Raw genomic sequence first — 25578 nt, 5'->3', positions numbered from 1 at the left:
TTCTCTTGGACAGGGAGTCACAGGGCCTGCAAGGTTTGCCGAAACTTCAAGACGAGAAAGTCATATAGTCTCAGAGGTTTGCCACGGCAAGTTGTAACTTTCCAAACTTCTGGAAAGAACCCATGAGATTGGAATATAGCAAATGTAACTGCTTTATTGAAGAAATGAGACAGGCAGAAAGCAAGAAACTATAGGCCAGTTAACCTAACATCTGTCATACACAAAATGCTAAAATCTATGATTATGGAAATTATATCAGGGCACTTAGAAAATTTGAAAGCAATTGGGCAGAGTAAACAGGGTATTCCAAAATGGAAATCGTACCGATTAATATTAGAGTTTTTCGAGTAAGTAATGTGATGTGAATGAAGGGGGACCCGTTGATGTGGTGTATTTGGATTTTTAAAAGACACTTGACAAGATGCCACATCAAAGATTATTACACAAAGTAAGAGCTCATGGCATAGGGGATAATGTATTAGCATGGATAGAGCATTTGTTAAACAGTAAGTAGAGAGTAGGGATCAATGGGTCATTTCCCAGTTGGCAAGCTGTAACAAGAAATGCAGTGGCCTCAACTATTTACAATCTATGTCAATGACTTGGATGAAGGGACCAGATGTGCAGTTGGTAAATTTGCTGATGGCACAAAGCCAGCTAGAAGAGTAGTTAGTTGTAAAGAGGACATAAAGACTCAGTATAGTGAATGGGCAAAGTATAATGTGGGAAAATGTGAACTTGTCCACTTTGTCACGAGAAATAAAAAAAAGCAGAATATTACTTAAGTGGAGAAAGTTTGCAGAACTCTTGATGTGTGGAGGGAATTGACTGTCGTCATTTAAGAATCACAAAAAGGTGACTGTGCAATTGCAACAAGTAGTTGGGGAGGCAAATAGAATATTGCCATTATTGCAATGTGAATGAAATACAATAGGGAAATTTTGTACAGTTGATGAGACCACATCTAGAGTAATGTTTTGGTCTTCTTATGAAAGTATATATTGTATTAATTCTAAAGAAGATTCACTCAGCCAAATTCTGAGATGATGGGGATATCTCATGGGGAAAGGTTTGACACATGTCCAATGGGATTTTAAAAGAATGCAATCTTACTAAAACATAAGATCGTGAGGAGACTTAACAGAGTGGACGTTGAGAGGATGTTTTCCCTCGTGGGAGAGACTAAAACCAGGCAGACAGTTTAAAAATAAGGGGCCCCCTATTTAAGACAGAAATGAGAATTATTTTCTTTTGGAAGGTTTTTAGTCTGTGGTCCTCTCTTGTCAAGACAGCCATGGAGGCAGGGTCATTGAATATATTTAAAGCTGAGTTATATAAATTGTGACGCTAGTGTACCTTGAAGAAATTTTTTTTTATTAAATCATGTTCTCTGAGATCAAGCAAGCCTTTTGTTTTTTTCATTGTTGCCAAGCTGTCTGCTAGAAGTCCTTTTACTGCAGTTTCAGTTGGGTTTTGTTTATTTTAACTCCAGGCCTCAGGTACTTACTGGGATTTTTATGACCCTGTATTGAGGGGGGAAAGATTGAATGAAAAGTCAAAGTCAGGTGGTTTCTCACCAGAAGAATACAAGGATCCATTTTTTGTTTTGGTTTAGAGTTAGAATCTGTCCTGGTTGTCAAGTGGCGGGCAGGTTCTCTCTCTCTCTCCCTGTTCTTGTAAATTCTGCTAACTAGCTGGAAGTAGGTCTCCTGGCCTTTGTGGAGTCAAAATTCTGATGTTGGCAGGTTGCTAGCTAGTAACTACAGTCTCTCTGACTTCAAGCTTGTCTGTGTGTGTCAAAAGAACAACAGCATCCAACAAAACGACTAAGTTCCAGCATCATAAGAGCATTTGTATTTTCTGAGCTAAACCTGTGGCAAGGGTTTTTTATGGGATTTGTTTGGTTAGCTGTTAAGATCTAGACAATATTTTTTTCTGTTGTTTGTAATTGGTAAAAGTTGTTAATTTTCTTTCTACATGTTAACTGTATTCTTAAATGATCTTTGTTTAATAAAAGCTCCGTAGTGGGTCAGTTAAAGAAGAACGAAGAACAGTACAGCACAGGAATAGGCCCTTCAGCCTTCCAAGCCTGCACTGATCATGTTTAACTTTCTAAATCAACCTCTTACATCCCTCTATTCCCTGTTTATTCATATGCTTATCAAGATCAGTCTTAAATGTGGCTAATGTAACTGCTTCAACCACCTCATTTGGCAGTGCATTCCAGCCCCCACCACCTTCTATGTAAAAAGCATCCCCCGCACATCTCCATTGAACCCTACATCCCACCCCCAGTCTTGAACTTGTACTCTCTAGTAATTGAGATTTCTGCCCTGGGAAAAAGCTTCCAACTGCTCATCCTATCTATACCTCTCATAATTATATAAACTTTTTATCACATTCCCCCTCATCCTCTGTCTTTCCACGGAGAACAATCCCAGTTTATTCAATCTCTCCTCCATACTAGGCAACATCCTGGTAAACCTTTTCTACACTCTCTAAAGCCTCCATAGCCTTCTGGTAGTGTGGTGACCAGAATTGGACACAGTGGGCCCAATTTTACCTTCGCATGCACAAAAATTTGGTAAAGTCATTTAATGGCATTTGCGTACATATAAACTGATTTAGTGGGCTGTACGACCAGCTTTACCAGCATTCCCCTTTTTACCACGTTCGCCCATCCAGAATCAGCACAAAACAGATATGCTCCACAGAAGTCTGGTTCAAGTGCTCCAGTTAGAGGAGGGAAGTGCCTAGCCTCCGATGGCTCTCTGCTTAAGATTGGTGGGGTGGGGGTGGGGGGGAAGGGAGGAGGTAGGTCCACGGCCACTCTGCTTAAGATTGGTGGGAAGGTGGGGGGTGGAGGGGGGAAGAGGAAAGGGGGTCCACTGCAACTCTGCATGAGATCAATGCAGGGGAAGGCGGGGGGGGGGGTTCACTGCTGCTCTGCCCAAGATTGGTGGTGGTGGTGGGGGGCGTGGAAGGAGGGGAAATCACTCTGCTTGAGATTGGGGGGGGGGGGGGGGGAGCGGCTCACGATTGGTCTAGGTGGCAGGGGTGTGGGGGGGAAAAAAGGGATCAGAAATGGTGTGGGGGTGGGGCAATGTCTGTGGGGGCTAGGGGAGGCATTATCCAGCCTGGGAGGGAAGTGGCAGGGGAGCAGCAGTCTATCTTTTCTTCTGCGCATATGCAGTTGGAGGCACCGATTGTAGCTGCAGGATTTCGGGCACGTTAAGCCCTGCCCATCGGCTTGTGCAGCACAATTCAGAATCGTTGATACTTTTGCAGGCAGAGTACATATTTATATATATTACAAACAGCAGAGGTCCCAGCTCTGATCCCTGCAAAACACCACTAGTTACAGATCTCCATTCAGAAAAACATGCTTCCACTGCTACCCTGTCTTCTATGGCCAAGCCAGTTCTGAATCCAGTTCATCCCTGATCCTGTGACACCTAATCTTTTGCACCAGCCTGCCATGAGGGACCTTGTCAAATGCTTTACTAAAGTCCACGTAGACAACATTCACAGTCCTTTTCTTGTTAAGCTCATTGAATACTTAATACCTATTTTATGATCATCCTAGCCAAATTCAAATTGCAAAACTTATGACCCAGGCAGACTTCATAAAACACTTTGGAGTTTCTGACTGGAATTGTAACAACATTCTTGATTAGCAAGGAAATCAAAGGCCTTTGGGAAAATTAAAGTTGAGGCCACAATTAGATTAGCCATGATTGTATCAAATCGTGGAGCAGACTCAAAGGTCCAAATGACCTACTCCAAATTTATATGTTTGTGTATATATATATATATATATAGCCAAAGACACACTTTCAATCAAATTTCAGCACATTGTTTAAACGTTTAATGTGAAGGATATCTGCACATGTGGAACAGACCAAAGGTAAATGTGTGTATCACTTTGCTCTCTCTATGAATAGTCTTCAGTATGAAAAGTTGCTGGGTGAACTCAAAGCAGTTCAGGGTTACTCAAGTAAAATGTTTCAGTGTCAGAGATCACTGAAGGAACAGAGAAAGCACAGGAAACAGAGAATATTAGCCACTGAATAAAGATGGAAAAGATAATACCTAATTTCCTCATGCTCCTTCTGTATCAAAGGCACGAAGACCAACCTCTATTAAAGGGAGGGGAGAGGGTATTCAAGCCTCTGGTTCAGTTTACTAGAGAATGCAAACATTGGCATACAAACAGCAGCAGTGGTGGCCTAGTCTCACAATCATCCAAATACCGGCAAGTAGAGACAACACAAAGCACACCAGTCTCAACGCAGCATTGCAGCCTGTCAAAGTGTTCCATACCCTCACCCACCACCTAGTTAAGCAAAGCTTGCAAAAGAAAACGATAAGATGTTGATGAGAAGCAAAGGTCAGTACAGGTAACATATATGGAACTTCATGTTTCACATCTTAAATGTACCCATGAGAAATGCATTGGAAAGCTTCGTATTCTAATAAAATATCCTGCCACTTCTTTTTGGCAGTATGGATGATTTACAACTATCAATCTAAAATATATTTTTCCTGATCAATTTAGAAAGAAAACTAATTTTCACAGTAAAAAGGAAAAAAAGTGATGCATAATAAATGGATTAAAATAATGAATTATTAAAGAAGTAGACACATAGAAGTTTATCTGCTGGACATCATCTACATGTAGCACGATCAGCACAGAAAGGTAAATTGATGAGTGAAGGAATAAGGAAATGACAGGCTGATTACCTTTTGATTATTTTGCAAAACTGATGAGACAGCAGATGGTATTCCTTTGCATTAAAAGACTGAGCACAGCGTTTTTCTTCTTTCACATTCCTCATATTGGGACTGTTTGTTAGCTTCCCCCTCCCCCAACTCAATTCAGTAAGATTGGAAATTACTGCATATTTGCAATGAAATTGGTTTTCTCAGGGAAACTGATGAATCACTTACTGCCCGTGACTGGAAGGAAAAGCTGCTGTATACGCCCTTATATAATGAATTTTTAGATGATATACTTCATGGTAAAATATAACTCAAAGCAAAAACAGTCACAATGATGTTTTTGGGTGAAAATAAATGAAGGGACTGATTCATACTACTGGTAACAGGAAGTACAAATGGTTCGAGAATCCATTTTCTTTCTCCTGCAGGGCTTTATAAGTAATGTTTACATATTTTCTCACGTAAGCAATGAGCTAATACAATAAACTTAATATAATAGACATATGTGAATCACCATTTTATTAATGCAAAAAAAAAGGAGCCACCAATGAATGCACTTCTAAAATGAATACTCCTCCTTCCTCCCTCAGATTTTTAAACAAAAATCAATTTATTATTTTCTGAAACCCTCCATCCCAAAGTTTAAAACAGGCATTGATAAAAGTGTCTGGTGCAAAACTCTTTCACCTTAATAAAATTAGTCAGCCTGCCTCGTACCTGCCTCTAAACATCCAGTGTGAATCCAACTCATCATGCCTCAAAGGCCCAAGTTGATACTATACCATTATGGAAATAATTTTAACATCAAAAATGTAAAAATTAGTAAATTGAGTCAATAATTTTGTATTGAGATTTTTGTGGAAAACATTTTGCATATTTAAGTGATTTGAACATGGGTACAGGGAACAGCACCAGGATTTGCAGGTGATAAAAATATGGTGTCCATTGTTTAAGTACCCAAAATGATCGAGGATATAGATTAGTAGATGAGGTTATAAATGTTGGATTAAATTTAATATAGAAAAATGTGGTGTTATTTTGGGATGAAAAATAAAGAGATAAAAGTGCATACACAATGGCAGAACTCTTAAGAGCAGATAGACTCAGGAGTTCAATTAAATCTTTATCCCATTCCTAAAATTGATTGTTAAAAAATTGATAATGATTAAGAACATAAAAGGGGTCATTTGATAGTTTAGGTTTTGTAAAAAGGGGCATTGAATACAAGATGTATGGAAATGGTTGGTCTCACTTCCCTCTAATGTTGTTTTATGGTACCCAAAATGACAATGTTGAGATTTTGAAGAGGGTACAGGAGATGTAATAAGACATGTACACCAAGGTTGAGGCTTTAGTTACAAGGTTCATTCGAAATTTTGGCAGGAGGTTAAAATCACAAAACAAAGGGAAGGATAGAATTTTTGAATGTTGTCAGGATTACGAGAAATCATGTTAGATGCAGAGTCCATAATAATTTTGAGAGAAGGATAAATATTTGAAAAATAAAATGTCTTACAGAATATGGGAAACATCTTCACTCTCAGGTCAGGCACAATGGATCTTGTAATGTGTTGTAAAATTTTATGAAAATTAATAGGCATTTGTAGCCTGCCCTCTCCCACATGAAGCGGGTGGATTAATAGTACTAAAAGCTCCTCCAACAACTTTCACTGCTTTTCTGGCATCATTTCACTACAGAAAGAGTTATTTTTCCATACTGTAAGTTTAAGGTTAGAACAAACTGGATACTCAAATATAGTTGAGATACAGGACTCAATGAAGAATGAATTTCAAAAGCAAATGAAGTGGGGTGGGTAGGCAAATACAGGAGTATTTAATATTTTTCAAGAATTTCCATGTGTTACAGATGAACTTATGATACTTGGGGCAAGGGACATCAAGTTAATCAAAACAAATGACTGCGCTTCAGTAATGCACAAAGTGTTAACACGCTAGTCATCTGGCAATGAAATTATTTTAAATTTCATTCATGCGAGTCGGTTAGATTTCTAAAACAGAAGACACACACTGTAATCACAAGTAAAGCAACATCAACAACAGAAATTGATCTTAAGAGATAACAAAATACAGAGATGACAGGCAAATTATTTCTGTAGTGAACTATTTAGAAAAGGTCTTTCTATTTCTGCAGCCAAAAATGTATAAATAGATGTTCTGAATATCTTATTTGGAAAATAATTGTATTTATGATGTCCTCAGGATGTCTGAAAGTTTCTGCAAACTGGCAAATTAAAAAAAGTAGCCTAATCTGTTTCTAATGATAGGATTGGATGATGGAACAATTTTGCCTAAGATACTAGGAGTACTACCTGCTCTGCACTGCAGATGGTACTATGTAACCTTTCACATGCATTTAAATAGGCAAATTTGGCCTTATTTTAACCTCTTATTCCAAAGATGACATCTTCAACAATTCAGTTGTTCTTGAAATATTGCATTGAAACATCAGGCCAGATTATGTGTTCAAATCCTGAAGTAAGGTTTAGGCATATTCAAATCAGACTGACTTGTGAACTTCAGGTATTAAAGGTGCTAAATTTTGGACTTCACTGTTGCATTTTGGACAAGTAAAGTTAGCATCAGATAGGTAGTTGCTTTTAATGCAGTAATAACAAAAAATATGCTTACAACCAATTGTGTGAGGCATGGTTGGCCAATCACCACAAAGAGCACATTCTTTATAGTGGATAGCTAGTGTGCCATCATTATCATGGTGATGACCTACTGGAAGAAACCATGATGAGACAACAGCTTTAAGTTTTCTTGCATTGATCAGTGGCAGAAGAAATATTAGGAATTCAGCAAAGCCGTGCCATAACAGCTCACGATTGATGTATTCAAAGCCAATTTGACGAAAACCCTGAGGTCTGGAGAAAACTGCTCTGATTCCCAACAGTCGTTCTGGAAATGTGGCAAACCTACCCTTGCGAAGGAAAATGAGAAAATTCAGTAGTCCAGCCACCTTTGAAAGTCCAACTGTAAAAGTGATGAAATGTTTCATCTTATGAATAGTTGACTCTGGAGAGCGATTACTGAATAAATCGTGGGCTCTCTCTTGCAACCATTTCCCCCCAATTGTACATAATGCATACCATAACTTCTGATGCTTACTCATTGGCTGGTACTTTGGTCCCTGAGATAAGTCATTTTTATATCTGATGTTCAGAAGTGTCTGACCAACTGTTGCATTTTTGGAATAGATGGTAAATCTCCACAACAGAAGTTGTAGAAAGGCTTTCAGTTCTGGTTCAAAGTGTGTTAACAAACCAGGCTTGAAACACTGAAAACACTGGGCAAACTGGGACCACACAAGTTGTTCTAAGGCTCCATCCAATTCAAAAGCATCCAGCTGGCTTATCCTTAGTACTGGAGTCAGAGAATTTAAGCTGTCCTCTTTGGAACCCATGTTGCTGCCAATGGTACCTAGAGAGAAACAAACATACCAGAGAATTCAGACTTTAACCACATCAGCCATAGTCATTTAGGTACATTAAAAAACTATACAATCCACTGCTGCCTCACAGATCCAGGGATCCAGGTTAGATTCTGGCCTTGGGTGATGCTTGCATGTTCTCCCCTAGTTTGTGTGGGTTTCTTTTGGAAACTTCAGTTTCCTCCCACAATCCAAAAGTGTGCAGATTAGGTGGATTAACCATGGCAAATGCATGGAATTATGGGGATACAGTAGAGTGAAGGGCCATGGTGGGATGTTCTTTCAGAGAGTCAGTGCAGACTCGAAGGGGCAGGTATTCTCTTTCTGCACTGTAGGGATTCAAAATCAAATTTTCCTTGTCAGGGGTTACTATTTGTGAAAATTAATTCTCAGCAAATTATCTCAACTAGTTCTCCTGTATGTTCATCAGTTAACTTCTCTCATGTGCACACAGGTTATTCAAAATTAAGCAAAAGCCAAGTACTGTGGGTGCAGCAAATCTGGAATAAAGATAGAAAATGCTGAAAATATTGAAAATACTTAGTAGGTTTCGCAGCAGAGTTAACAGGCTGAATTTTTGTGAATGAGATGGGAAGTGAGCACTTAGTTCAGCAGGAAATGTTAACATAGCTGCAGAGGGAGTGCAAAATCTGTTTGACTCATCTCTAGCAACTTGTAATAATTTTTTTATTTGATGTGTTTGTCAATACCAGTGTGCGTTTACATAGAATAAAGTTACAGAATATTGAAGTGTGGATTCAATAAAAAAACTTTGAAATTAAGTTACAAATGATTGTGAGTGTTTGACTGCTTTATGAGAAGTTAACAATGGTTTTTTTCCTCTTGGTTTCCAACTCAGAACTAGTGATCTTCCATAGTTCACACTCCCCACTCCCCCGAGGTGTTATCTACCTTTGGGCCTGACTCCATCAAAATTGAGGCGGTTGGGGCATTGCAGGAGTCAGAAATACCCTTCCCAGCCATGGAGCTGGAAGGACAGGAGTGAAGTTTGGCCACCTTATCCCACACCAGTCAATAGTGGGGGAGATTAAAGATTAGTATGTTTTAAACAAGTGAAAGTGGGAAAGGTGGGAAGATGAACAAAAGGCTGGGAAGGCAAGAGATTAAATGACAAAGGAATTGATGGTACAAGGTGAAATAGAACTGATTGAAGAAACAGAAAATGTGGCTAGAGGAGGTGATTGGTAGAAACTGGAAGAAAGGAGTGAGAGCAGGAATGCACAAAATCAAATGGACATGGTCAAGCATCCAGTCAACCACTATAAAGAGAAATCCGCGGTTGAGGAAAACTAAAGATAGATCAGAAGCACTAATATAGAAGGCGGTGTTGTCGGAACAGAAATTTACTATAAATCCCGTGATTCCCAAAGCTGTCTTGACCACACTTACTCAACCCAGCTTCCAGGAAAGACTGCACTGCATTTTCTATTACATCTAACCTTTGCATCTTTATTAATCCTATAACAACTCCTTTTAGTTTTGCACCATCAGCTCTTTTATCATTTAATCTCTCATCTTCCACCCTATCACATGGCATATATTTTGTTCTTTATCTCACCCAACAGCACTCTACCCCCTGTCCCACACACACACACCTATCTGCACAAAGTCTGTTTTATTCTGCCTTGCTCTTTCAGTTTCCTCCTTTAAGATACACCTTAAACATTTTTTTTAACCAAGCTTTTTGTCATCTGAACTACTGTCTGCTTGAGGCGGCTTGGTATCATTCTGTTCATTATACCACAGTGAAGTACCTTGAGATGTTTTATTACATTAAAAGGTGCATATAAATATAAGCTGCTATTTCTCTGTCATTTTCCAGTTCTGATGAAAGGTCATTGATCTGAAACATTAACTCGTATTTCACCCCTCAGATGCTGCCTTACTTGTTGAGTATTTCCAACATTTTTTGTTTATATTCAAACATAAGGAGCTAAGAGGATGGGAAGGAAAAGGCAGATCACCCAAAACAGACTCCGCCTTCACAGATATCTATTTACTTTCTAGCTGAAGTTAATAGATCACAAGACTTCTTTCCCTTCTTGTCTCGGCCAGAATGTGGAGTTCAATTGCAGCGTACCATTCAGAGAAAAAACACTGAATGATCTTCTCAAAAGGATAGCAATCTATTGTGTCCTTTTTACACAAAATAACATTCTAACGATCTCTGCTTTTATTGTAATTTTTAAATTCTACTCAAAATATACAAAGCTTCTAAAACCATGTTTAATTACGATATTACAGTAAAAGTGTTAGTGTGACTCTGGTACAAAAAAAATTCTACAAGAGTAGACACTAAATAAAAGGCCACTCAACCATCTGGGGATGATCAATATTGTCATGAGCATGTTAAATCATCACTTAAATGAGATGAATTGGTATAAAAATGATTATGTGCAACTTATTTTACTTAAATATACATTTTTGATAAAGCAACTAGCTGAGGATTTGAGCCACAGCAAAACTGCTAATTCACTTTATGCCGTGCACACAAAATATGAATTAGAGCTCCAATTGCATTAAAAATGATTACATCTCATTATGCAAAAGTAATTTAGAAATAATTATATCTGTGAATTCTGCACATTGATGATGCTACTATGCCATATAAAGTCCACTGCAAATACATTGCAAACTGCAAAATGCTCAAACTAATAATACACTATCTAAAAGAGAACAAAATATCACTGAAATTTAAAATCACTCAAATAGGCTACAATGTACTAAAGTTGCACATGAATATCTGTGGATACGTGGTTACGATTGGTGCTGAGAAAAATGCAAAAACTATATGGTATAGATTGAAAAGTTCTATTTGAACCCATTTAAAACAACTGACAATCTAAAGATTAGTCATAGCCTAATTACAATATTTGATACATATTTAGATTTATGGCAATATTTTATAGAAAATGAAGAAAGTGCAGATAGTTTTATTGAAAGTTATTGCACATAAATGCCTCGTATTTATATGTTGCAAACATATTTATGTGAGCAGAAACCAGATGCTAGTAGTCTGGAATTTGCAGTGCTCACATAATGAAATGGTCAGTGTTCATCATCATTACTCCACTTAGTAAGAAGTCTCACAATACCAGGTGCAAGTCCAACCAGATTATTTGATAGTAATCCCACAAGCTTTTGGAAATGGTGTTCCTTCATCAAGTGTGTGGAAGGTTCTGATTAGAATACAAGTCTAATCAGTATTCTGTAAACTGTGTGTGTCTTTATATGCCGTTCTCTGATCAGAACCTTCCACACACCTGACGAAGGAACACCATTTCCGAAAGCTTGTGGGATTACTATCAAATAAACTGGTTGGACTTGCACTTGGTGTTGTGGGACTTCTTACTGTGTTTACCCCAGTCCAACGCCAGCATCTCTACATCATTACTCCACTTAAACAGGCAGCAACTTATCAGACATGTACAGAAGTACAAAGAAGTCCAGATATTGCTGTCAGTGATTCTATGCTTTTCTAGTAGTTATGTTAAGGTACCTCCAGAAGACAATTAGAAATTAAGTGAATTGATGTGAAATCTCACTCTTAAACTGTTAGCCTCACAGTAAAAACTCTAATAAAAGTTCTAACTTTTTCAAAACACCTTATTGAATTATGTTTTTTAAACTGGGTTTACGTGTTAACTTCATAATTATTGTTAAGTATTCCCACAGGTCATGAGTAACTAATTTTATGTTCATGGAATGCCAAATTTCTCCATAATAAAAATGGAATTATTTTGTTAAGTTTATATTTAATCTGACCATAATTTATTTCTGTATTTGAAAATTTAAATCAAATGTAAAGGATATTAGGTATTTTTACCTGCTTGCTTTGATGTACATGACAATACTTCAATTTAATTAGCTGCTTACCTATTTGCTGACATCATTGCTGCTACATGCCTAGATTTCCCCTTGAATTAGCTAGATTTAAGCTACTATCAGGAAAGAGAAAAACCATACCACAGAAATTAATAGATGTTTATGAGCAGCTTTTTTTTTAAGTTCATCGGCACACTGCCCTTAAATGGAGCAAGAAGAGAGGTGGTGCACGGGAGTCCATGGTCAAAGGGAGGGACAGTGAGGAAATAGTAATGGTAAGACCAAGATCACAAAAGGGATTTAAAAATAAGGATGACAATTAAAATCTGTGGCACTGTGGTTCTGGGATCCAGTACAGGTAAGAAGGAGATAACTAATCAGGACCAGCTCCTAAGTAAGACGACCAGTTTGTAAAACAAGGGCTATTGAGGCAGTCCTGAGGTATTCTAATGCTATATTGCGTTGATTTATTTGTAATAATATTAACCTTTAGGCTTTGCTTGTTAAGCAAGGAAGTTGAATCACTTTGGAATGATGATCGAGGCTGTTGGATCAGGACCTACCCTGCAGAACGGTCAGTTTCAGAATGAAAGAATAGATGTACCGATTTACATCAATTTCTTATATTTCAGAGAATTTTCATTGTTTAACTATTTTTTCTTTTATTATCAAACAAAAGAACATTTCTCAGCATACATCAATTTAATTGGTACGAATGATGCTGAAACAAAGATAGACTCATAATTAAAGGTTTCACTTGGTGGAAATTAAATGGAACAAGAGAGAAACTATCAATAAGGTAATTAACTAAAAGAGTCACACTTGTTAGCTTAATGAAGAAAAAAGAAAGTTAAGCAAGAAAACCTAAAGTTATTGATAAGATTATGTCAATTAAATTCTTCTTACATGGATTTATATTTAACATTTGTATAACTGTGCAATACAGATCTGTAATTTGGCATATACACCAACAACTTACATTTTTATAGCACTTTTAACACAGCAAAAGGTGTTTCCAAAGAGAGATTAGGGCAGATGATCAAAAGCTTGGTCAAATGGAGGGGTGGAATGGGTTGGGGAAAAAATTCAGGATTAAGTGTCTAGACAGTTTATGATACCCTAGTTAATGGTAAGACAATGGAGATCTAAGGTGCCTGAAGGTCAAAATTGGGGGAATGCAAACGCTGCACATAATGGGTGTGGAAGATATGTATATTAATTAAAAAATAATATTTGATTTTGTAAAGGCCTAAGACACTAAGCTCAGAACTGTAGCATTTTTGAAACACCAATCAACCATCATTAGGTGTGGTAGTCAGTAGAATCATAGAACCCCTACATTGCAGAATGCCATTTGGTTCATTAAGTCTGCACCAACTCTCTGAAGGAGCATCATACCCAGGAGCATCCCACTGCCTCCCCCTCCACCGCCCACACTATTCTCCCGCCCTATCCCTGTAATCCCAGTACCACCTTTTAACTGCACGTTTAAGTACTATTGCACGTCCTGCATATTTAATAAACCCATAACATATGACTTTAACGGTTAAGAGCGTTATTAGAAACAATATGCTATCTGAGATCCAAATCCATTATCAAGTATGTTCTGCCAGGGCCTTCTTTTGACACCAAGCTCACCTCAATTACTTGCTGACATGTGCATTGTTTCCAAACTGCCCATCAAAACTCCACTGTGACATCACTGTTACTCATTGGGGCAAACAATCGTCTTACTTGCACTAAACATTCTGCACCAATTCCATCAGCAATGAACACTGTCCTTCAACAATGTGCCTACTATCTTACTATTCAAGATTACTATATCTCTATTAGGTGCGTAGTAATGTGGACGCTTAATTCTAGATACACATTTCTCCTATTCTCTCAGATATTGTGGTGACTAACTGAGCTATCATTTCCAATTCTTTTGGTTGTGGGCCACTTACCCTTTAAGAAACAAAGAAAAGTAAAGGTATTTGCATGATGCCATATGGAATACAATTCAGGTTTCAGAAAATATGAAAATAGGTACCAAAGAAATAATCATTATGTAAGATTTTTATTGCTTCCCAACTTGTCCAACTATATGTAAACACTTGTGGGAGAAAGCAAAGGTGTGAAGGGAACAGTGATATTCCTGTACACAGATGTACAACTGCAGATAGGGTGAGAACAAGGTAGCTGCAATAGGAAAGCATCCTTATTGAGGTACAACTGTCTCCTCTACTCTAAGTGCTTTGGGGAGGACATTGAAAATCCATGATGTGGAGATGCCAGCATTGGACTGGGGTAAGCATAGTAAGAAGTCTCATAACACCAGGTTAAAGTCAACAGCACAAACGTTCATAGTGTCGCTCCTTCTTCAGGTGATTAAGGAGCTATGTTCACAAACAGGGTACATATAGACACAAACTCAATTTCTAAGATAATGGTTGGAATGCGACTCTTTACAGGTAATCAAGTCTTAAAGATACAGACAAAGTAAGTGGAGAGAGGATTAAGCACAGGTTAAAGAGATGTGTGGTGTCTCCAACCAGTTAGTGAGATTTTGCAAGACCAGGCAAGTCGTAGGGGTTACAGATAATGTGACATGAACCCAAGATCTGAGTTGAGGCAGTCCTCATGTGTGCAGAACTTGTTTCTGCTCAGCGATTCTGCATTGTCGTGTGTTGTGAAGGCTGCCTTGGAGGAGAACGCTTACCCAAAGGTCAGAGACTGAATGCCTGAGACTGCTGAAGTGTTCCCTGACAGGAAGAGAACACTCCTGTCTGGTAATTGTCGAATGGTGCTCATTTCATCCATTGTCGTGGTGTCTGAATGGTCTCCGATGTACCATGCCTCGGGACATCCTTTCCTGCAGCATATCAGGTAGACAACGCTGGCCAAGTCGCAAGAGTATGTACCACGATTCTGGTGGATGGTATTCTCACGTGAGATGATGACATTCATGTCAATGATCCTGCAGGTCTTGTACAGCTTGCTGTGGCAGGGTCGAGTGGTGTCGTGGTCACTGTTCTCCTGTTCTTTAACGTTAAAGAAGCCATCCTCTACGGACAAGCCCTCCGTGTACATAGGATCTGCTCAGATAAGAAGGATTGCAACAGACACCTCCAGATGCTGAAAGACACCCTCATAAGAACAGGATATGGCACCCGTCTCATCGATTCACAGTTCCAATGCACCACAGCGAAAAACTGCACTGACCTCCTCAGAAGGCAAACACAGGACACGGCAGACAGAGTACCCTTCATCGTCCAGTACTTCCTCAGAGCACAGAAGCTACGACGTCTTCTCTAGAGCCTTCAACATGTCATTGATGAAGGTGAACATCTCGCCAAGGCCACCCCCACAACCCCACTTCTTGCCTTCAAACAACCACACAATCTCAAACAGACCATTGTGTGCAGCAAACTACCCAGCCTTCAGGAAAACACTGACCACAACACCACACAACCCTGCCATAGCAACATCTGCAAAACTGGATCATCGACATGGATGTCATCTCACACGAGAACACCATCCACCAGGTACACGGTACATACTCTTGCGACTCAGCCAACGTTGTCTACCTAATACGCTGCAGGAAAGGAGGCATGGTACATTGGGAAGACCATGCAGACACTAGGACAACGGATGAATGAGCACCTCTTGACAATCACCGGACAGGAGTGTTCTCTTCCTGTTGGGGAACACTTCAGCAGTCTCGGGCATTTAGCCTCTGATCTTCGGGTAAGGTGTTCTCCAAGGCAGCCTTTATGACACACGACAATGCAGAATCACTGGGCAGAAACTGACAGCCAAGTTCCTCACATGAGGTTGGCCTCAACTGGGAGCTTGGCTTCATGTCACACTATTTGTGAACCCCCCCACCACTTGCCTGGGCTTGCAAAATCTCACTGTCTGGCTGGAGACAATACACACCTCTTTAATCTGTGTTAACCCTCTCTCTACTTACACTGTGTTTTTAAGACTTGATTACCTGTAAAGACTCGCACTCCAACCATTTTCTTGTAAAGTGAATTTGTGTCTACATGTGCCCTGTTTGTGAACACAACTACTCACTCACCTGAAGAAGGAGCAACACTCCGAAAGCTTGTGCTACCAAATAAATCTGTTGGACTTTAACCTGGTGTCATGAGACATCTTATTGAGAATCCATTCAGAGATTGCAGAAAGTGGCACTAATTATTAAAGCCATGTTCTTCCACAAGTCTGCACTATGCCCCCAGTGGGTCTCATTCACTCTGCAGAAATGTAGTCACATTATTGTTTTGGAGCTAATCTCTCACTGAATAATTCTAGTCATGAAATACCTGTTTTATTTTCTTTCAACACTTTGGGCCATAACTTCCAACTAGAATGGGAAAATGATGGCCTGCTGGAATTACAAGAGTTTAAAGGTTGGGTAGGGTGGGGGTCAGAAGTCAGGGCAAGAAAGGGGCATGCGTGTTGTGTATGTGTGTGTGGGACCTCCCATGCAGGACTCAGTCTGGGTGTTTAAAATAGTTACAGCTGAAGTAAGAAGTGGTTTTATCTCAGAATAATCATTCGGATAACAATGGCAGATCCAAAGTTAGCAAGTTTAATTACTTTATCAGATGGTTCCCAGCACAGCACTATTGTTTAGGGAATGTTAATGTTTTTGACATGTAAACCATTACATGATTCCCCAGTGCATCTTTGGATACCCTTTAAAGCTGATGTTGGGACACAGGCAGTTAAGGTCCAAATTTCAGTTCTTGAAAGGAATGTATGTATCCAATGTTGAAACAGATTTTCAGGCTTGCCTGCACAAAACAGAAGGTTAATTTGTCATATAATAAACAGTGATCTCTCCAGTCCTGAAGTCCAAAATCCAGAAACACTAGGGCTGTTTTGTGCTTTCGTCCAGGGGGTGGAATGAATGCAAGGGGATTTAAAAACAGAAGATGGGACCAGATTCCAGAATTCATACATGACAGGAAATGATCTGGCTTGCAATTCCCATTTTGAGATTAAAAATCCAGATCCAGCTTTCCTGAATTTTTCTGAGTAGGTCAAACAATTCACAGACTTGCCATTCCTGGTGCTGTGACAAATCATGAATTAGTGATTGTGATGGCCTTTATAGTTATTGTGATTGTCCTGCTTCTAGAAGAGTAACAACATTGGCTGTTTTAGTGGGAAGATGCAGGAGAGACAGGACAGAGGACAGGGAAAGAAAAGTTAGCTAATCACATAGGAATTAAAATTAAAACCAAAGCCTTTTACACTGGAAATATATTGCCAATCTTTCTGGGAGAGAAAGGTGTTCCTTTTTCTAATATCAAATGTTTAGTAAATAATCACTACCCTACTTTCCCCAGCCTGTGCAAATTCTGGGTTACCTGGAATCACCTGTTCTCTAGATATCATTGGCATCATTTTAGTATGATAAATTTGGAAACATGGCAGATATAATATTTGGATAAATTAAACAATTTTTGTTGGCACTTTACAATGTTTTGTCACTGTTCTGTATCTCCGGTCCATATGCATATTGAACACTTACGGTTAGGCATTCTACTGTTATTCTATAATTCAAAGTTCCAAAATCTAAAATGCCAAGCATTTCCACGTGAAAAGCTTTATAACCATGGGACTTTATACTATTTGTGTTTATAATGTTTCTTAGCCAAACTAACCATAAAATCTGGCAGTAACACGTATTTTTAAAATATATTTCACAAACAATATAAATTATAATAGCATATCAATGTGGCAGTAGGAACTTCCCTTGAATTTCTTTTTCTTCAATACAGTTATTGAACAGTTTACAAATTATGAATTAATACATTTTATTTGGGAACACATTATTGACAGAAACCTATCAATAGTAATGTGGCTATTGTCAGGAACTTGTCAATATTAATGTAGTTATGATTTAGAGATCACACAGATGTAAGGCAGGCAGAAAGACGTCTCCCACAGGCTTCTATCAATAGCTACATTTCTATTGACAAGCTCCCAAGACGTACAAGGAGATGCATTACCATCACAGTCTTCTGTCAATAGCTTTTTCCTTTAAAAGAATTGGTGTCTAAATTTTCTAAGCTTCAATTTTATGGAAAAGCCTGTTTCCTTTTAAGCAATTTTTAGGCCCCTTCACAAACACTATCAGGAACTTCAAGTTGGAAATGTATGTACTATATTATGTTGACAGTAGGAAGCCAGGAATTAGATTCATTCAAAAATGTGTTGAAGGAACTATCCTATTGAGGAATTGTACTGCTCATTAAAGAATCTTCATTATTGATTTTTTTGGGGCGGGAAATGCTTAGAAACAGTGAGACATTGAGATGCTTCCTTGATACTCAAAGCATGCTGGCACAGTGGTTAGCTTGAACCATTGCAAATATTGCTGTAACATATTGACCAAGGAATCTAGGAGTTGCAAACATTTTATCAGGTCCATTGAAGGCGGGGGGGGGGGGGGGGGGGGAGGTGGTTACAATCATCATTTACTTTCAGATTTTTGCTTTGTTCATGTTAATAGATTTGTTGGGTGCTTTACGTTTTTAGTTATTGTTTGTTCCTCATTATCTTGAGAGATAGTGTCTGTTTTTGTTACCAACTCCACTAGTCTTTCTAAGACCTCCCAATTCTTCCTGCAGTTTCCAGTGACAGAAATGTCAAAAAACAGAGTTCAATGATTTAAAGTGAATGGCAGAGGAACTGAAGGCTTTTTTTTTTAAACACAGCAAGTAGCTATGATTTGAAGGACTGCCTGAAAGGGTGATGGAAGCAGATGAAGTATCTTTCAAAAAGAAACTGATAAATACTAAGACGAATCATGGAATGATACAGCACAGGAGACAGCAATTCAGCCAGTCACACTTGCACTGGCTCTTTGGTAGAGCTAAACAATTACTGTCACTCATCTGCTCTTTCCTCATAGCCCTGGAAATATTTTTCCTTCAAGCTTTTATGCAATTTTCTTAATCTCTAGTAATGCTGAATCATGTGAAAATCCGCCCTGTAGCCTTAAGTTGCAGCTTAAAAGAATTGTTAAGATTTTCAAAAACTTTTTTGACTAGATGATCTCTAAAGCCAGCAGACTTCCATCGCACTGTCTGCACTGGATTTAAACCAAAGACCAGCTCCTACAAAGAATTGTTAAATCATTTACCTTACTGTTCTATCATTGGCATCAGCCCCAATTTAAACAGCTACTTTCTAACCTAAATGACAAAGCACTACTGCTACCCAGAGTTGCTGCGATCAAGCAGAAGTGGTTTCCTTTGGTGCTGTTAATGCAATACATCAGAAGTAATGCAGGTGGCCACATTTTTTTCTGATTTCAGAGGGGCTCAACCCTCTGCTCAAGCTGACCAAGTGGTTTCCCAAATGCTGCCTTATATGAACTCGGGCTTCATAGGTTGCAAATTGCAGTTTTTAAACAGTAACATTAATTAAGAACAAACATACTGCACTTCTACTGTGCCTTTCACAAACCTCAGGACATTTCAAAAGTGCTGCACAATCAGTAAAGTGTAGTGTAGTATGTGTAGTAGTCCCCAGTAAGTCAACACAGGGAAACGTGTGACAATCATTTGTTGCTGCTAATGCATTGGAATCGGTCTTCATTACAAGTGGGGCAGATGCCTCAGCATTGCAACCTCCAGCATATTAAAAATAACTTCTCCACTTTAAGCTGTTTTTCAGCTCAACATGGCAGAACTCCTCAGTATAGACTTTCTTTGAAATCTGAGCTTTTAGTTCCTTGTGTCAAGTGGATTTTTAAAATATTATCACATTTTGAAAAGTCTATCTTCTGAAATGACAACTTATATCTTGCAACATTTAGAGTTATGCAATATTTCAGGAGAATAAATTTCTCTAGTGCCCAGCAATACATAATCAAAAATAGTATCCTGGAAAAGATTAAATGAAACCGAAAGATAAATTCTGAATTGATATTTTAGAAAGGACTATAGTATCTGGAAAACATCCCTCATAATAAATAACTTAAACTTCTCTCCAGGGATCTGCTTTTCCAATCAGGGCACAATCTTTCCTGTAGTTTCAAGCTCTTGGAATGGAGTTTGCCCATTCTGGTATCAACTCAGTTCGTAGGACTGCCACTGCTACTGGGTTTAGCAAGACAATATTATATTTGTGCATCTATACCTGAGAAACACAGAAAAAATGGAAGCCCAATTACAGAACCAGTCTACTTATGTTAACTTTATTAAAAAAAGTGAAAAAAGTCTGCTTTTTTTTTGTAAACAGACAGCTCCTTGAGTATTCACAAAGGGACTTAGGTGAGTAATCTGCAGCATTCATTTAACAAAGTTACATTTTCATACAAGTGTTTACAATCCACTCAGGCTTAACTAATGTATCAGTGCATCAGCCATGGGCTGGCAATACTCTCGTCTCTGATCAGAAGATCTTGGATTCAAGTCTCACTCCAGAGGCTGGTGCACCATAATCTAGACAGACATTCTTGGTGCTGCACAGGCTAGCTTTTGGGATAAATTGTTAAACCAAGACTCTGTCTGCCTTCTGAGGATGTAAAAGACCCAATAGCTCTATTTCAAAGATCAGAAGGGGAGTGTTTTTTAAATTCTTTCATGGGATGCAGTTATCGCGAGCTAATTCCCTAATCCCCATCCCTAACTGGGCTTGAGAAGATGATGGTGAGTTCTGGGTATTACTCATCCCTTAATCAACATTGTTAAAACAGAGTTTCTGCCATTATTTCATAACTGTTTGGTTGCCACATTTCCTACATTAATTACAACAGTGAAATACTTTAAAAGGCCCATTTTCTCATAAGCTTCAGAGGAGGAGTCAACAGTGACCAGTAGCTTGATGTACTTGAGCACACACAAGTAAGTACCTTCTGCATAATGGAGCTCAATGCTTGATGCGGGAGTGGTTTTGGTTTTAGATTGGTACCAAACATTGGACAATTTCTCATCTGTTCTGCAAATTATTTCCACACTTGGAAGTGAATTGCAGCAAGGAATTTGGGGAAGAGGGTTGGCATGATGACAAAGTCTTGTTGAGATGGGGTCCTTCACTGAGATGGGGTCCTTCACTAGCCAGATCCCAAAGCACAACACTTTCTTTCTTTGATTAAGATCAATGGGGAGATTCTCTCAACAAAACCTGATGTAGATGATCAAATTCATCATTGCCTCCAACGTATCAGTTCAGCCTGAGGGAAAAAAATGCTTTGGAGCACCAGGATCTCAAACCCGAGACCAAAATCATGGTTTACCAGCCAGTAGTGATCCCTAGGCTCCTGTGTGTTTTGGAGACTTAGACAACCTATAACAAGAACCTTAGAGCATTGGCTTTTCAAAATCCTCTTAAATCTGGTGGAAAGAAAAACCATCCAACAGCAGTGTCCTCTGCCAAACCAACATGTCCAGCCACACGATGCTAGTCATTCAAACCCAGTTCAACTGGCAGGACATGCCTCTTGCCTGAAGCAATTGCTCTTCTTGGGAACTTGGACACAACAAGAAACTTCCAGGAGGACAGTGGTGTTTCAAAGCATCCTTGAAGAAGCCAAATATCCCCATTGATTTGTGACTGATCAAAATGGAGAAGGTACATTTGGGAAACATAGAAGATAGGAATAGAAAGAGGCCATTTGAGCCTGCTCTGCCATTCATCGCAATCATCGCTGATCATCCAACTCAACAGCCCAATCCTCAGGGGCTGCCTAAGATTAAAGTGGTTCATTGGCTGTAAAATGTTTTCACATGTCCAGTGGCTGTGAAAGGTGTCATATAATGCCAATTTCCTTTATTCAGCAACATATTTTAACAATTGAAGAAGGAATTGAGTAAAACCTTCACCATACTTTGATAACTCAGTTATTAAAATTACACAACACTTTACTGTGTGGTTGTTGCTTTGTAACTGCAAAGCAGAAAATATAAATCATTTTATTAAGAGTTTCCATCTTACGGAGGAGGCTTTTGGTCAATCTTCATCCAACAACCTGCTCTGAATACCCGTTTGCATTTTGACAGCTATGACAAATTCCACCACAGCAGCTGACACAAATCAATAACATTACAAAATAACTAACACCATTTAAATAAAACAACACAGACTTTAAAAAGTAAATTCAAGATCCTAGATCCGGATGCAGACCTGCATCTTTGTAAAACAAAACTAATTAGTTTTTCCTGGGGCCATACCCCATCTGTTTACCAAGTTTCACTGAAACAGCCCATCGAGTGGGTGAAAAAGCATTATCTCCCCACACCTTCAGTAGCAGAGGTAAAATATTCCAGTCAAAACCAAAATGCCATTTTGTTAACATAGTTTCCTCGCCTTACATCTGCCATCTATCCTGATTTCTGTTCTGAGTATTATGGTGATATATTCATCACTGGCTTCAATAGTCATTCATTTTTTTTTCTCGTGTACAAGAAAGGTCTCTCATTGTTGACAATCATGGGCATTATCTTCATGGTCCTGTATGATATACTGCAGAGAGAGACCATTTATTCCATCATGCCTATGCTGGTTCCTTGGTAGAGCTATCTAATTACTCTTCATAATTTTGAATATATCCCATGCTAACTTTTTTTGGTATAACATTGATAATTCTTCTAGTCCAGCTTCTCCACATAACTGAAGTTCCCCATTTACACTGGGTAAGTGTTTTCTGTACTCTCTCTGAGGCTGTCTCATCCTTCCTCGAGTATGATGCCCAGAATTGAATAAACCCATGCAGACACAGGGAGAACATGCAGACTCTGCACAGAGTGATGCACAAGATATTCCATATGACACTCACAAACTACATGATCCATCACATCTTGGTTTACATTTCGTGATCAATGATGCTCCCAATTACCTTGAAGCAAAACTGCCCTGAAGAATCTAGTGATCTTTGTGGCATGGATTTCCTTCTTCCCAATGACAATTTGAATCTGGCAGTAAGTTGAGGGGATCAATTGGCATCTTTCAACAATGATGCCATTAAGCAGAAGCAACAAATCACACTTAAGTTTTCAGTCAGCAAACCGCCCATTGTATTTAAAAAACATTTTAGAAAGCAAAATAACAAAAGATGTTATAACTGTTCAAAATACTTCAACAATGTGCATTTAATACAATGGAGAACTTGGACAGTTAACAGATTTCACATTAGAATTTAAGGAATTGTGAGGCTATTAATTTGTAATAATGAATATTAAGACAGTTATTTTCGTACTTCTTGGTATTTTCCCATTACTATTCCATACAGAAAATCAGTGTTTAAACACGCAGAGTTTAAACTCCCTAATATATGGTCTGTACTATAATGTAGTGCATTATTTTTTCGAAACACTTGTGAAACGTAGAAAAATATTTATAATGTACAGTAACCTGCGAAACACTAGATCCCTTCAGCGATACAGGATAAGAAACATGCAGCAAATTAGAGGAAGATTGGAAAATCGACAAAAACATTACATCATTAAAGACTTCTGAGGACAAGTGGTAAAGTAGGTGATTTTGAGACTTCACCAGAAAGGTGTCTGTTGTGGGAGTGAAATATTTCAGTGGTCTTCCACATTACAAGTTGAAGCAACTAAATTTAATCTCGCAGCAGGTTAACACCAATGACCCAAAATATTTAATATACATCAAGGCACGGTTTCTCTCTAAACTGCTACGGAAATTGCATGAAAACGTTGAAGGCAAACTTGTGACAAGAGGGCCGGCTCCAAGGACCAGCCACAGGTAGGCCATGATTTAATATTTCCTTTCTAAATTAAGGAAATAAGCCGAAACTGAAGTTTAAACGCGAAGACGAGGAAATATTCTTGTTTTAAAAAAGACACAGTTAAAGAACATGACTCAAGTTTCACCATGAGAAGGACAACACCTACCAGAAGCTGCCACCTTCCAGCCTCAGCAAAACCTCCGTAACCAAGCGACCGGCTGCCCTTCCGGACGGCAGGGCGACCAATCAGAGAGCAGCTTCCCGACATCACCTGTCAAAGGTTACTGGCCGGGGGGGGCGGGAGAGGAGGGGTAAACACACAGCTGAGAGGGAAATAGAGGGGCTCTGGGCTGGGGGATGTCATTCCTCTCCTCCACCATCTAGGGATTAACAGCTCAACTGCTTCCCTCGGCGCCGCTGATTTTGCTGCGCGCTCTCCACCAGCGCGGTGCGAGGACTCGGGTTCAGTGACGCAACCCATTGGCATGGGAACGAGTCAAACTGCCCGCTCGAGCCGCCCCCTCCACCAATCAGTGGCCTCGTCTTCCACCAATCAGCGGCGCTCCAGCCACCCTCTTCATCAATCAGCGGCGCTCCAGCCATCTCCTCCACCAATCAATATGGAGGAAGTGGGCGCTCACACCGTTCTCTGTACCAATCGGAGCAGAGGAGGCGGGAGTTCTGGTTGCACTTTCCGTTACATTCAAAGTTTGTGGTGAACAGCTGGAAGGGGGCGGCTAGATGACCGACTTACTGTCAGGATGCCGAGCCGCAAAGGTCTACAGCTTGGTGCGTGATAGAACTGAATCCATGGATATTAGGAAACAGGACTCGCGGACCTGTTATCCTGACTGGGAACGAGTAAGATTGCCGGTTGCCACCTCGAGCCGTCGTGCCGTTGGGGAAGACGGTAGTGGCGGCTTGCGGCGGGACTTGGAGCTGCTGGAAGCGGGAGGAAAGGAACCGGCGTTTCCAGCACCAACATTAGTCAGGCAAAACATGAAACACTTATCGAACGAATTCCAAGGCTTGTACGCGGAAAAACTGAGACAGCTAGAAAATAACGATGAAACTAAAAGCGCTCTGAAGGTAAGTAGTGTGCAGAAAATAGGAATAAATCTGTAATCAACAAAGTGTACCTTTCTTGATCACATACACTGGAACAGAAATACATTTAGAGGAGAAAATATATCCAATAGGTTATTTGTATGGCACTTTAATTTTATTACAGAGAAAATTGCAACAAGTGTTATCTCTACTGAATTAACTATTTCTCAGCAATTTGCACCTCATGAAATTAAATACTTATTAAGACTTCAGAAATTATTGCGAGATCACAATCTCTTAATGCATTTAGGAACATGTGAAGCTGTAGTTCCTTTTCAAAATGAAAGTTTTCAGAACTATGCCTGATATATTTGTAAATGATGTGGCGATGCCGGCGTTGGACTAGGGTAAACACAATAAGAAGTTTCATAACACCAGGTTAAAGCCCAACAAGTTTATTTGGTAGCAAAAGCCACTAGCTTTTGGAGCGCTACTCCTTCCTCAAGTAAGTGGGAGTTCCATTGACCAAACAGGGCATATAAAGACATAAACTCAATTTATAAAATAATGGTTGGAATGCCAGTCTTTACAAGTAATCAAGTCTTAAAGTGTGGTATAGTGGAGAGAGGGTTAAGCACAGGTTAAAGAGATGTGTATTGTCTCCAGCCAGGACAGTTAGTGAGATTTTGCAAACCCAGGCAAGTCATGGGGGTTACAAATAGTGTGACATCAACCCAAGATCCCGGTTGAAGCTGTCCTCATTTATGTGGAACTTGGCTATCGGTCTCTGCTCAGCGACTCTGCGTTG

The 25578-nt window shown here is 39.3% G+C and overlaps 2 protein-coding genes across 2 annotated transcripts in view; one reads left to right on the top strand and one right to left on the bottom strand.

Moving 5' to 3' along the window:
- Positions 1-3104: 3104 nt before the first annotated feature.
- pex2 (peroxisomal biogenesis factor 2) lies at positions 3105-24161 on the bottom strand. The gene is made up of 2 exons (XM_080194058.1): positions 23890-24161; positions 3105-8166 (listed from the first exon to the last, which is right to left on the bottom strand). Exon 2 carries the CDS (start codon positions 8147-8149, stop codon positions 7241-7243), a length of 909 nt encoding a protein of 302 aa, XP_080050184.1. The 5' UTR covers positions 8150-8166; positions 23890-24161; the 3' UTR covers positions 3105-7240.
- A 303-nt stretch (positions 24162-24464) lies between these two features.
- The window catches only part of LOC145346372 (uncharacterized), a 230163-nt gene continuing 229049 nt past the window's right edge, over positions 24465-25578 (top strand). Inside the window, exon 1 of the mRNA XM_080193531.1 lies at positions 24465-24812. Coding sequence (XP_080049657.1) covers positions 24465-24812 — 348 coding nt within the window. The remainder of the gene's footprint in view (positions 24813-25578) is intronic.

This window comes from Carcharhinus amblyrhynchos, chromosome 8 (assembly GCF_965287045.1).
Source record: "Carcharhinus amblyrhynchos chromosome 8, sCarAmb.v2.hapA, whole genome shotgun sequence".
Classification (NCBI taxonomy): domain Eukaryota; kingdom Metazoa; phylum Chordata; class Chondrichthyes; order Carcharhiniformes; family Carcharhinidae; genus Carcharhinus; species Carcharhinus amblyrhynchos.
This window is presented reverse-complemented; position numbering and strand designations above follow the sequence as displayed.